Below are 14,010 nucleotides of genomic sequence, written 5' to 3'. Positions count from 1 at the left end.
AAACCCTTAGTGATTTTTAACTCATATGTAGCATAATATTGGCTTTATTCAGGAGATGAGAGAATACTTATTTGGGCACAACATATTTGTTATGAAAAGAGGAAAAACAGAAGTATTCACATTTACAAAAGTGATCACAGATGAGGAGAAACTGTAGTACAAACAGGTCAAGAAACTGCACAAGGGTAAATTTATTGATGATTTTATATTTTAAGGGTGGACATATGAGAAGTCTAGGAAGATCTAAGTAAAGCTGGTAAAAAGGGAAAGGGCCAGAGTTCATCCAGGTGGCCTTGGGTAAAGCAGTCAGAAAGAAATGCTGTTAGCCCTCCTTCTCTCTCCAGGTGGGCTTGCTCTCCAATCTCAAACCTCAAGTATTTCTACAAATAATGTAAGAAATGGTGGGGTCTGTGAAAGAAGAACATATGTAGTAATTTGGTATGATCTCCTTCATGTTTCTGACCTTATCATTTCTTCTAAGCAAAGAAATGAAGAGAATGCTAGTGTTATTTAACAGATGCTAAGGAGTTAAAAGAGCGTCCCTTGTGACTCAATGGTAAAGAATTCACTGGCCAATGCAGGAGACAAGGGTTCGATCCCTGGATCAGAAAGATGCCCTGGAGAAGACACTGGCAACCCACTCCAGTATTCTTGCCTGGAAAATCCCATGGACAGAGGAGCCTGGTGGACTATAGTCCATGGGGTCACAAAAGAGTCAGGCACAACTTAGCAACTAAACAACAAAGGAACTGAAACAAATGTCCAGCCTTGAGTGAAACAAAGCTGAAAGACAGTCAGAAGAGTCATTGTCTCATTAAGTTATTCAGAAAACATCTGAACAGAACTTCAGAATGGGGTTGGTGCTGGGTCAAAAAAAAATCTGAAGACAATAATCAGGTTTTCATCATCACTTCACATTGAGTTCTGATAGACATTATTGAGTGGTTAAAATGGAACAAGAAAATCATACTGAAGGCAAGAGGAAAAGCAGGGGCCAGGGTCAATTATAAATTAAGAATTAATTGCAAAGATCACAAATCTTTTAATGAATTGTGAAATTAAAAGGTGAGATTCCTATCTCTCGACTTTTAGCCAAGTCCCAGGACTGAATTTCATATGTGCATGCATGCTCAGTCACTAGGTTGTGTCCAACTCTATGGACTATAGCCCGCCACGCTCCTCTGTCCATGGGGTTTTCCAGGCAAGAATATGGAGTGGGTTGCTATTTCCTCCTCCAGGGAATGTTCCTGACCCAAGGATCCAATCCATATCTCCTGCATTGGCAGATGGATTCTTTACCACTGATCCACTGAATTTTGAATAAAACTCAATAAATGACTCAAACTTTAATGCACAGCCTGATTTGAAATCTCAGTACCATGGTCCATTAAATGGGGCATCTGGCTGTACGCAAAGCAAGTGTTTGACTGGACAGCCAACCATTAGAAGAGCTGAAATGTAAGTCTTTATGTACAGATTGAAAACCAGAGCAGATCCATCCAGAGACCTAAAAAAAAAAATCCTACTTAAGCATGATGTTTTGCAGTTCTTCTCCTTCCTCCTATAAGCTTTCATGGAAGGTACTCAAGTGACTACTTTAGCCAACATGATAATTGCCTACCAAGTCAATGAGACATGATTCTGTATTCAATTATCGATTTCATAATTATTATTGAAAACCTGGTGTTTAGGGGTTATGACTAGAGTGATGAGTTTAATAAACCAAGTCCCTACTTTCAGGGAGCTTACACTCTACTTTCTAAGGCCCAAGTCCCTTTACTGTCCAACAACAAAAAAAAGACATATATAGTATAATTCATGTGATCATATGTGCTGCAAAGAAAAAGTTTGCCAAGTAGACGAGTGTGTGTGTTTGTGTGTGTGTGTGTGTGTGTGTGTGTGTGTGTGTGTTCAAAGAGAGGCATGTGCAGTTGTAGGTAGAAAAGTCAGAGAAAGACTCTGATCACATGGCATTTGAGCAGAGACCTGAAAGAAGTGAGGATGTGACCCATGCAGGAATCGTGAGGTAGAGTATTTCCCACACTGGGAATGAGAAATGCAAAGGCCCTGCCACCACATCTCCTTGATCTGTTGAAGAAACAAGGAAACCAGTGTAGCTGGAGTGGACTGTGGGGAGGGAGATGGGGAGGAGTTTAGAAATGAAAAGGAGCAAGATCATGCAGGTTCTTGAAAGCCATGATTAGGTCTTCAGATTCACTTGCTTAGTTATGTGTATTCAGAGTCAGATATTTACTTACCTAACATTCCACAAAACTCAGCATTTCTTCTCACAGAACTTCATAATGAAAAATCTTTCCCAGTATTTCTAATAACCAGCTAGCATATCTTTTTTATTTCTTTGAAAAGCTTTTTTCTAAGCAGAGGAAAAAAATCAATTAATCGGTATGATGGTGATCCAAGAATGTGGCTTCCCACGAGGCCAATAAATGGCACAGTTGCTAAACTGTGGTTAAAAAAAACAAGCTGTTCCTCTCAGTGCTTCTTGCAAAGAAGCTCAAGACCCTGCGACAATATACTGGAGAAGAGGAGGTAGAGAAAAGCAGTTGAAAGATGATGCCCACCAGAGAAATTCCAAAGTTGAGATGTCCCTGGAGTGAAGCCAAAGAGCTCATAAAACTCAAAGGTCCCTGTCTTGTCCTCCAGTGTCCCAGAGACAACACTGAGAACATATCCAAGAAATAGTTGCACTCCCCCAGTTTAGCTTTGTGCTTTATTATGTGAACATGCATAAATTCCATGTTTTTCAATTATGTTTATTTATGTGGCTTAAGAAAAATAAAGTTAAATATTTTACACATAAGAAATTCAACATGAGGAATTTTAAATGAAAATACTGTTTTAAGATTATAAATATATATGTATCTATGTGCATAAAAGTTTGGGTTTTTCCATACCATCTTACAGAATATATATATATTCACAATACAGTGAGAGTAACTATACATTTCAGATTGCCTGAAGCAGTCTTGGTTTACTCATATTATTCAAGTGAAAGTACTGACAGTTCCCCATTTCATCTCAAAAATGTCCTATGTTGGCCAATAAATTATATGGTCATCTTATTTATGAGTTGTGCTAAAAAAGAGTCAAGTAAATTAAGGTGTGGCATTCTCAACTTTAATTAGGATTATTATGCTTTACAAACGACTTTAATTAGACCAATTTCAAAGTAAAAAAAGTTTAAGGTAGACATAATAAGGCCAAAAATCAAGAATATTAAATCAAGGAGTAAGGAAAAGAATAGATACTTGAAAGAAAAAACTTGTCTAGATTTTTATCATTTTAAAAGGATTGGCTAGAGGAACTTGCAAGATGGCGAAGTAGAAGGACATGCACTTACTCCTTATTACAAAAATGCCAAAATCACAACTAATTGCTGAACAACCATTCACACACAAAGAAGAAAGAATTCTGGAACCTATCAAAAAGATACCCTACATCCAAAGACAAAGAAGAAGCCACAGGAGATGGTAGAAGGGCACAATCATGATAAAATCAAATCCCAGACACACCAGGTAGGCGACCCACAAACTGGAAAATAATTACGCTACAAAAGTTCTCCCACAGGAGTGAAAGTCCTAAGCCCCACAGCAGGATTCCCAGGCTGGAGATCTGGCAACAGGAGGAGGCCCCAGAGAATGTGGCTTTGAAGGCCAGCAGGGTTGGATCACAGGAATTCCATAGGACTGCTGCTGCTGCTACTGCTAAATCACTTTAGTCGTGTCCGACTCTGTGTGACCCCATCCCTGCGATTCTCCAGGCAAGAACACCGGAGTGGGTTGCCATTTCCTCTCCAGTGCATAAAAGTGAAAAGTGAAAGTGAAGTCGCTCAGTCATGTCCAACTCTTCGCGACCCCATGGACTGCAGCCTACCAGGCTCCTCCGTCCATGGGATTTTCCAGGCAAGAGTACTGGAGTGGGGTGCCATTGCCTTCTCCATCCATAGGACTGGGGGAAACATAAACTTTACCCTTAGAGGGTACACACAGGTGTGCACCAGGACCCAGAGAAAAAGCTGTGACCTTTTAAGAGAGTGGGCCAGACCTACCTGCTAGTACTGGAGGTGAGGGGGTTTGGCTCACTGGAGGGATAAAGACACTGGCAAAAGCAGTTCTGGTGAGTACTCACTGATGTGAGCCCTCCAGGAGGCCACCATTTCCTCCCTAAGACCTGGCCCTGCTCAATAGCCTGTAGTCTCCAGTGGTGGGATGCCTCAGGTCAAACAATCAACCAGGCAGGAACACAGACCCACTCATCTGCAGATAGGCTACTTAAAGTCTTCCTGAGCACAGCCCTGCCCATCAGAGGGAAAAGACACAGTTCCACCCACCAGTGGGCAGAAACCAGTCACAACTGGCAGGAAGCCTACACAAACCTCTTAGATAGCCTCATCCACCAGAGAGCAGATAGGAGAAGCAAGAACTACAAACTTGCAGCCTGTGGAACAGAAACCACAATCACAGAAAGTTATACAAAATGAGACAACAGAGGAATATGTCCCAGATGAAGGAATAAGATAAAACCCCAGAAGAACAACTAAGTGAAGTGGAGATAGCAAAAAGGATTCAGAATAATGATAGTGAAGATGATCCAAGATCTGGGAAAAAGAATGGGGGAGGGATAGATTGGGAGTTTAGGATCAACATTTACACACTGCTAAATTTAAAATAACCAACAAGGATCTATTGTATACCACAGGGAACTCTGCTCAAAGTTCTGTAATAACCGAAATGGGATAATAATTTGAAAACGAATAGATACATGTATATGTATAACTCAATCACTTTGCTGTACACCTGAAACTAACATATTTTTAATCAAATATACTCCATATAAAATAAAAAAATTTTTTAAAGGAGTGACTTTAAAAAAAATTTTTTAAGAATATTTTAGCTAACACAGAATAAAATATTCCTTTAAAACCAACTACAGATTTCTTTAGCATCAGGATAACTTTAGAATATCTAAATTATTAATAAGAATTTATAGAATATCTCTTATGTATGGTTAATCATTGTATTAGGTAGCAAGGATAAGAAGACAAAAAAACAGCCCTTTTTAAAAGGAGCTTATCAGGCTGATTCATGTCAATGTATGACAAAAACCACTATAATATTGTAAAGTAATTAGCCTCCAACTAATAAAAATAAATGAAAAAAAAAAAGAAGCTTATCATCAGCAACAGGAGGCATTCACCTAAACAAATAAATTCCAAATTGCAATGCAGTATCATAATTGCTATGACAGAAGTAAACACAGGGTGACAATTAGAGCACTAAGGGAGTGAAGACGGAGACCAAGACAGGGTTCACAGAAGCTTTTCAGGAAAAATGATGATTGAGCTGTATCTTAAGGAGACTTTCTAAACAAACAAAATCACATGTGCAAATATTAAAGGCAGGAAAAATTTTTGTGAATAAAAAAAATCACTTAGAATGGCTGAAGCAAGCAAAAAGTGACAGCAGATGTAGCTGGAGAAGTATTCAAGGATCAAATGGTGAAACTAAAAACAGCCATAAATGATTTGAACTTTCTTAAGAAATAAGGAGTCATTAAATAATTTTGAAGGAAGAGGCAAAAACTATGTGCACATATATTTTTTTAGCTGTTTTGAGATCTTTTTAGTTCTTTTGCTTGTGCACATTTTTTTTTTATTTAAATTATTTCTTTATTTTACTTTACAACATTGTATTGGTTTTGCCATACATTGACATGAATCCGTCATGGGTGTACATGTGTTCCCCATCCTGAACACCCCCCCAACCTCCCTCCCCGTCCCATCCCTCTGGGTCATCCCAGTGCACCAGCCCCGAGCATCCTGTATCATGCATCGAACCTGGACTGGCGATTTGTTTCACATATGATAATGTACACGTTTCAATGCCATTCTCCCATATCATCCCGCCCTCGCTCTCTCCCACAGAGTCCAAAAGACTTCAATATATCTGTGTTTCTCTTGCTGTCTCGCATACAGGGTTATCGTTACCATCTTTCTAAATTCCATATATATGCGTTAGTATACTGTATTGGTGTTTTTCTTTCTGGCTTACTTCACTCTGTATAATGGGCTCCAGTTTCATCCACCTCATTAGAACTGATTCAAATGTATTCTTTTTAATGGCTGAGTAACATTCCACTGTGTATATGTACCATAGCTTCCTTATCCATTCATCTGCTGATGGACATCTAGGTGGCTTCCATGTCCTGGCTATTATAAACAGTGCTGCGATGAACACTGGGGTACACGTATCTCTTTCAATTCTGGTTTCCTCAGTGTGTATGCCCAGCAGCGGGATTGCTGGGTCATGTGACAGTTCTATTTCCTATTTTTTAAGGAATCTTCACACTGTTCTCCATAGTGGCGGTACTAGTTTGCATTCTCACCAACAGTGTAAGAAAGTTCCCTTTTCTCCACACCCTCTCCAGCATTTATTGCTTGTAGACTTTTGGATAGCAGCCATTCTGACTGGCGTGTAATGGTACCTCATTGTGGTTTTGATTTGTGCACATATTTTAAAAAGGCCATTTTGATAACAGTGAGGAGGATAAATTTGAAGATGACCAGACTAGAAGTAGTAAGATCAGTTAGGAGGTCACTGGAGTAATTTAGTTTTTGGTTTTTTTTTTTTGGGGGGGGGAACCTGTTTAGGACCTTAAATAAGAAGAGGAGGCAGTTGCAGTAAACTGTAGAGTAGACCATTTTGGTTAAGAAGTTTGAACCAGCAGTATAACTTTGGGAATCAACAATGTTTTAAGTGGTAGCTGAACTATGGGAGATACCATCTGGAGAAAGGAAAAGAGAAGAAAACCATAAGCAAATTCTTGGGACTCTAGTGGTTAGAGGCAGGCAAAAGTGGATAAACTCTTGAAGGAGATGGAGGAAGAACTATGAGAAACATGAAAGAGAATCTAAGAGCGGTGTCATCTTCAAAAAAAGAGTAGAATACAACTGGGAATAAGACTGCCCATTCAATTTGGCAGTCAAGTCTCTGGTTAACTTCTGTCATAACTATTCCAATAGAATGGTGGGTTGAAGACAAACTTAGAGGGTTAAGGAGTTAAATGGAGATGAGAAAGATATAGAAGCATAAACTACTTTTTTTTTTTTAGCAAGAATGTTGGCCATGAAAAAAGGACAGTAATAGAGCAGAAGACAGGTTTTTGTTACTTATAAGTCAGAAGAGGCATAAATATATTTATACATTGACTTATTATTATTATTTTTTTTTGGCGCCATTAAGCCATGTTTAATCTACCATGGTTAGGTCTTATTGCAGTGAAACTCGGGTGCACCAAAGTTGTACCAGAGACAGTTTGGCTAGAATGAGAGTAAATGCACCACAAAATCTTCTTAGAAAGTTCTGGCTCATATTGTCCATGATTAACATCTCTTCCTAACTCTGATTTCAGTGATATCACCTTGGTAACTTGAAATTACAACACAGAAATGGGCAAACACTTCAAATAACCACTTCTTTTTTCAGGAACCAATTGTTACACATTTGTCACACACCATGTTTAAAACCCAAACAATATTACAACCTCACAGCCCCCACCTCCCACACTCCCACCTCCACACACACATAGATACAACCTGACTCTGTACCTCCAAGTTCCCAAGGATATGTGTCAGGTCTTAAATCTATAGGATCCTTTCCCCAATTTGGGATAGTGTACCATGGTAATAAGGAATTCAGCCCCAAGATTCTCCAGTGAGGAGGCAAGGACCCTCCATGGCATAAGATGTGAGCCACAGCCTAAAACACGGTACCTCTTCCTTAAATATTGATTCCACTCAGAGATTTAGAGGGAACTAATATATCTATATACTTAAACTAATGTGGATATATTATATAATAGAATACAAAATTTGCATTCTGTAGGAACCCACTGAAGTGTTTTTAGTTTCTTATAAAGTACATTGACTTATTTTAAAATGTGATGAAGAGGGTGATGATTCAGGAAACCGAGAAATCCAAAGAGTAAGCTCCTTAAGGAGGTGAGAGTACAAGTAGAAACCCAGCCTTGGTCAGGATTAACACCATGACAGAGAAAAGGAGAGGAAGAAGAGGCATGACGGGGAATACACATAGGTTTGGAGGCTAGAAATTAATATTCCCATGTATAGCCTCTATTTTCTCTGTGAAATCATTATTGAAAGTGGTGAGCAAAGCATCTTAAAAAGAGTCCTAAAAGTTTAACATCACTATTGTGGCAAACACGGCAAGTCACTAACAAATGAAATGCTGAAGACGATGGCTATATTATGTGGCACTAATCCACACAGATAGACAACTATCTTCAAGCTCATCACCAATCTAGGGAAAGGGGAAATAAAAGACAAACAGTAAATCTGCCCACCCTTAGTGTTTCAACAGATGGCAAAGTTAATGCAAAAGGAATTAAAGTAATGTGTGCTTAGTCACTCAGTCGTGTCCGAATCTTTACGATCCCATGGACTGTAGCCCACCAGGCTCCTCTGTCCATGGGAATTCTCCAGGCAAGAATACTGGAGTGGGTTGCCAGGACCTCCTCCAGGGGATCTTCCCAACCCAGGGATCAAACCTAGGTCTCCCATATGGCAGGTGGATTCTTTACCGTCTGAACCACCAAGGAAGCCCAAAAGGTAAATGTACTGCTTCTTAATGTATTGCTTCCCAGCTCCAAATTCAAGCTTCTTGCCCTCTCTGTGAAAATAATCCTGGGCCCGTAAAGTAGTTTTTCATTGCTCGCTGGCACCATGAGAGGTTTTATCAGGAGAGCCTGGAGAGACACTGTTGGAGGAAAAGACAGGCTATAGAAGCCTACTTCAATGCAAGGTAGTCACAGACCCCTGGTAGAGCTGCCCTCACCTTGAACAATTTGCATAAGAGTGTCTCCAGGGAGAATCCTCCCCATGGTTACCTTTTCCCTCCCAACATGTTCCAGAGGGCAGATTTCCAGCAAATTCTGCAGCATAAGAGTTTTCTGCCATCCAATGAGCCACATCTAGGTCTTCTTCAAGAGGTCCCAGTCTTAGCTCGGCAGGGTCCCTCTTTCCTGGGCGTTCCCCTAAAGGTAGCACCTTAGTAACTGCTCCTTATAGCTTCTACTCCTATCTTCAGCCATTCTCTTCTTTTTTGAAAATTAATTACCTAATTTATTTTTGGTTGTTGCACTAGGTCTTCCTTGCTGTGTGCAGGCTTTCTCTAGTGGCAGTGAGTGGGGACTATTCTTTGTTACGGCGCACAGGCTTCTCATTTCGGTAGGCTCTAGGCACATCGGCTTCAGTAGCTGTGGGCTTAGTTGCCCCACAGCACATGGAATCTTCCCAGACCAGGGATCGAACCCATGTCCCCTGCATTGTCAGGCAGATTCTTAACCACTGGACCACCAGGGAAGTCCTCTCTTACCTTCTTACTAGCCAATCCCTCACTACTTAAGCCCCTGTTACAGTTCATACTATTTTTCTAGTAACTGTTTCCTGTTCAAATTCCTGTGTGGTTTCTCTCTCCTGATTGAACGTAGACTGATACAGTGGTCAGGAAATATAATAAAATCAGGAGAAGACAGGTAGCTTAAACAAAAAAAGCAAAAAAAAACACCAAAAAACCAGAAGTCAGAGGTCTGAAGTCTCTTTGAACTTTGAACTTAAACTCCTTTACTCTTCTAGGGAGAGTAAAGGAGTGAGAAAACTGAAAGGGTGGGAGCCTGCAGCATAATTTTAGGTGTAGAAAAGAATCCCTCTTCCTACTCCTCAGCACCCTTCACACCTCACTCATAAAGTAGTAACCCACCAACATTTCATCCCTCTTGAGAAAATATTATGGGAGATGCCCTTGTCATTTTCTCCACCTGTGAGCACCTGAGTTATGTCAGCCCACAGCTCTCTGCAGCATGGGGCAGGCACAGTATGTCACTACTCAAACATGGCCTTCTCTGGAGAGGCCCATAGGTGTGAGGTTAGCTGAAACATGCTGTGCTGTCTCTGGGAGCACATCTCTCTCCACCGCTGTGGGCTCTGATGTTTACCGCCAGAAGAGAAGGCTCCCACTGCAGCAGCAAATCCCAGCCACGGTTTCCAAGCTAGATTTATCAGCAGCAAAGCAGATTCTAAACTTCAATTCTCCTTTAAGGTTTTCTACTAATTTTCCAACTAATTGAAAACCAAAAAGAAAGTAACGAGTGTTCTGAAAATCCTAGATTTAGAATTTGAGATTTCTGAAGAATCTCTTGGTAAAACATTTGTCCACCATGACAAGGACAGAAAGAGGTCATGGGAGTGGGATGCTAGGGTGGAATGAATGGAGGATCACTGGGATCATAGGTCTCTTAAGAATAGCAGCTACTGGGTGTTGGACATGATCTCTACTGAAGTCACCTGAGCCGAAAGTGAGTTTAGGATGGAGAGGAAAAAATGTAAGCCAAGTTCTAAATATTTTGATGAATGCAAAGGAGCGACCAGGACTTGATGGTGACAATGAAGAGAAGGGAAAAGGTTGTCAGAGCTGGTAACACCTTGGCCTTGAAGGAAGACTTGTTATAGGAAGGTGAAAGAATAATGCTTGCAAGCCACAAATGGAGAAGTCATACCTGATCCTGGCCTTTAGATTCTTTGAGTTTGGGCCAATAAATATCTTTCAATGAAGGGAGCTGAAGGGTAAATAAGAATCTCAGGAAGAAAGCTAGGTTTTATTTAAGGCAACATATAAAATGTTTTGAGAAGACAGTATAAATATACAACCACGCCTGATCTAGAGAGCTTAATGAAAAGGGAGGTTCAAAGAGTTGAAAGCAAAGAATAAAAGTCAAAAAGTGTCCAGAAACAAGCCGTCTCATCCTGTGCCATCGGGACTGTTGGTTTTCCAGTAAGTTGGATACAATGGGAAATGATAAAAAAAAAAAAAAGATTCATACATACCATAAACACTTTATATAACTTAAAACATAAATGTACACACATGTGCCAATCTTTTGATGTAAGGCCAAGGCCTGTTCTCTGCATATGGATCTGCTGATTGGAGTTATGTGTCTTCTGTCTTACATAAACCACATCCTCCGTCTATGATTTCCAGTTTTGCTTTCTTCAAAGTGGACAGGAAACCTAAAGACACTTGGGAAATAATCTGAATGCAGAGCCCATCTAGGTTTTTATAAGTCTCTCCACATCCTTTTAACCTTTTTCTACCCATACCTAGTCCAAAGCAGAGCTTTCGTAGCTAACCTTTAAGTCATTCCAAAGCTGAGTTTTTATAGAAACAAAATTAAAAGTCTTTCTTGCATTTGATCAATTTATTTACTCAATTTATTTAAATGAGAAGGACAGCTGGCTAAACAAGACAAACAGCACAATTGGCCGTGAGAAAGAAGGCAGTCTTACTGGTGGGAGCAGGAAAGCATGGGCAACCTAAAGAGAAACTCTTGAAGAAGATACCTGTATTCAGTAACCCATGGGGTTAAATAGAGAACATGGTATCAGTTACTTCAATAAGCCAGTTAAGAGGAGACCAATACTGCACAAGTGACAAGACTGACCACATTTTGGGGTAAAGGCAAGGATATCAGGGATATGAAGTATTATTAAATGGCTTCAAGCTTCCAAACGAACAGCTGGCGTGAAGATCTGACTTTTAAAGACTGTTTTGTTGTTCACCATTTACTTTTTCCTTGGTCCCTTAATGCCTATGGCTTTTCCCATTTTAAAGAAGAGAAAAGAACACTAAGGAACCAGGTAGAAAAATAGTAAGAAAACTAGGGAAGAGCTCTGAAGCTCCAGAGCCACTTCTAGGCCCCATGCTGGTTTCACTGAACTCCTGTTCTTTTAGCACTGACAACTGTAAATTCCTAAGTTTAGCCTTTTTTCCTCTTTCACTACTTACATCTTTTCTACTGAGTTTTCCACCAGTTAACTAGGAACCAATACTCATACTCATTCTCTCGTTCTTCCCACTGGTTTTTTAGGAACATTACTCATAGTAACCATACAGAAAGGGAAGGGTAACAAAACCAATGAAATCAGAAGTAAATATACTTTCAAAAAATGAAGTAACAATATTAACTGTCATAGGGCTAGGCTTACCCTATCCTAACATGATCAATGATTTCTTTCTTACATTTTTCAATTTGGGGTGTCCCTTTTATGTCCCGCACAATTCCTCCATGTTCCTCAGCGAAGAGGCCCCAGATTGGGAAGTCTCTTACCTACTATTCTCCATCAATAAATATTACAAGGAGAACATTGGGTGCTAAGAAAAATGGCCATTTATAGATCAGCCACCATTTACTGATAACTTACTATGTTTAATCAATGTGTTAAGTGCGCCTTGGGTTTCTGACATCATCTTGTTTAATCTTCTCTGAGGTGATATTATAACTATCATCATCATCATCCCGTTTCACAGAGGAATTGACAAAAATATAAGGATTAAGTATGATGCTGAAGGTCACACAGCAAGTAAACAGCAGAGCCAGGATTTGAATCTAGATAAGGGCCCAGGCCCGAAGGTCCAGTTAAACCACTACACCACAATGCCCCCTTTCCAGACATCCAGGTTCAAGTGGGATTCATTTAAAACTTAGAAAAATTATCTTTCTATATATACAATTTCATTGATTCCCTTGCCCTAACAATGAGTCCCAACCATGCACCACAGGAAAAATTGGTTTAGGGCATTCACTTGATTATTCTAAAGTGATGTTTACCTGATTAAGACAACAACCCTATTTGAAATGGGGTGAGACCCAACTACCATGAAAGCGACTCCCACTCAATACTTTTTACAATCCTTCCCCTTGAGCAAACACAAAACCTTCATAACAAAGTGGAGGATCAGTGAAAGAGAGACATGTAGCAGGGTAGGAAAGTGGGTAAACTGGTTGGAAAGTTACATAATCCAAACTTACCTTTTTGGTACACTTCTTGACAGTGTTGATTAATTCTTGTATTACCAGATCTACACTCTTCAAGGAAGGCCCCTTCAGCTTTACAATTTGTTTTTTGACAATTGCTTCAAATGCCATGTCTGGAGTAAACAACCCTGTCCTGGATGTAAGAAAGAAAATAGCATGTTAGATATTTTAAATTGAATGATAATCAGTACTCTTTTAACAATGTTTTAATTGGCATGCTACTTAAATTAAGCATGTAAAATCCTCATTAAAAAGGTACATAGTACAAAAAAAAGGTACATAGTGATTAATTCTATTCACAGCATCATTTGTAATATCTTTAATACATTCTATAGATGATTAACACTACCTAAAAACAGTTTCCCAAATGTTTTCAAGGCCCATAATGCGACCTTCAATAGTTAACTGTCATTTGTCTCATCTCATTCTTTCATAGCAGGACAAAGGAATGCTACAATAGAAGTGGTGTCCTAAATGTACATTTCTGTTTCTAAAGTATTCCAAAAACAATCCCTTTTTGTCCTTCATGGAGTAGGAAATGATCTTCATATTTTGAACACTGAAACAGTAACATTCCTGAACTATATAACATATTCTTTCCAGGAGAGCTGTATTATACTAAGTTCAGAGGTTCCCAGTTTGAGATCCTGGGGTACTGGAGAAAAAAAAAGCAGTTAAGTGGAACTAGCTTGGGACTCTGAATGCCTAAATTGTGAATTTACAAAAATAACAAATGATAACCAAAGTAACAAGGATCTTTTTCATCTGGCTGGAATCAATTCAAACTGGTGTCACAACAGGGCTTTTCTAACTCTGTGCAGAAGCTCAGGGAAGCAGGTATATGCATGTGTGTGTGTGTTTCACAAAAAATGAAAAATGATTACTCACATCTAAACAAAAGGACAATGGGAAAAATCTACTGTAAAAGGGATCTTGAGCCCTGACAAACACTATGCCCACAGATAATGCAGGCTCCAGACACTGGTGGCTGATATCCCCATCCTAGACTCTCCTCCCTTCCCCTTATTTGATTACCCTCTCTTCCTTCAACATTCAATTTTATGGTATCTCTTTGGAGAGTTTCCTCTACACTTTCCTTTT

General features: G+C 39.6%; 1 protein-coding gene across 5 annotated transcripts in view; it reads right to left on the bottom strand.

Annotated features, from left to right (window-relative positions):
- Positions 1 to 14,010, bottom strand: part of DNM3 (dynamin 3) — a 614,639-nt gene that overhangs the window by 356,181 nt on the left and 244,448 nt on the right. For all 5 annotated transcript variants that reach the window (XM_065935707.1, XM_065935708.1, XM_065935705.1 and 2 more), the window contains exon 10: positions 12,904 to 13,042. In XM_065935707.1, coding sequence (XP_065791779.1) covers positions 12,904 to 13,042 — 139 coding nt within the window. The remainder of the gene's footprint in view (positions 1 to 12,903; positions 13,043 to 14,010) is intronic.

The sequence above is a fragment of the Muntiacus reevesi genome, chromosome 5 (genome assembly GCF_963930625.1).
Source record: "Muntiacus reevesi chromosome 5, mMunRee1.1, whole genome shotgun sequence".
NCBI classification, from domain to species: Eukaryota; Metazoa; Chordata; class Mammalia; order Artiodactyla; family Cervidae; genus Muntiacus; species Muntiacus reevesi.
The sequence above is the reverse complement of the archived record's forward strand: the minus strand, read 5'-3'. Positions and strand labels throughout refer to the sequence as shown.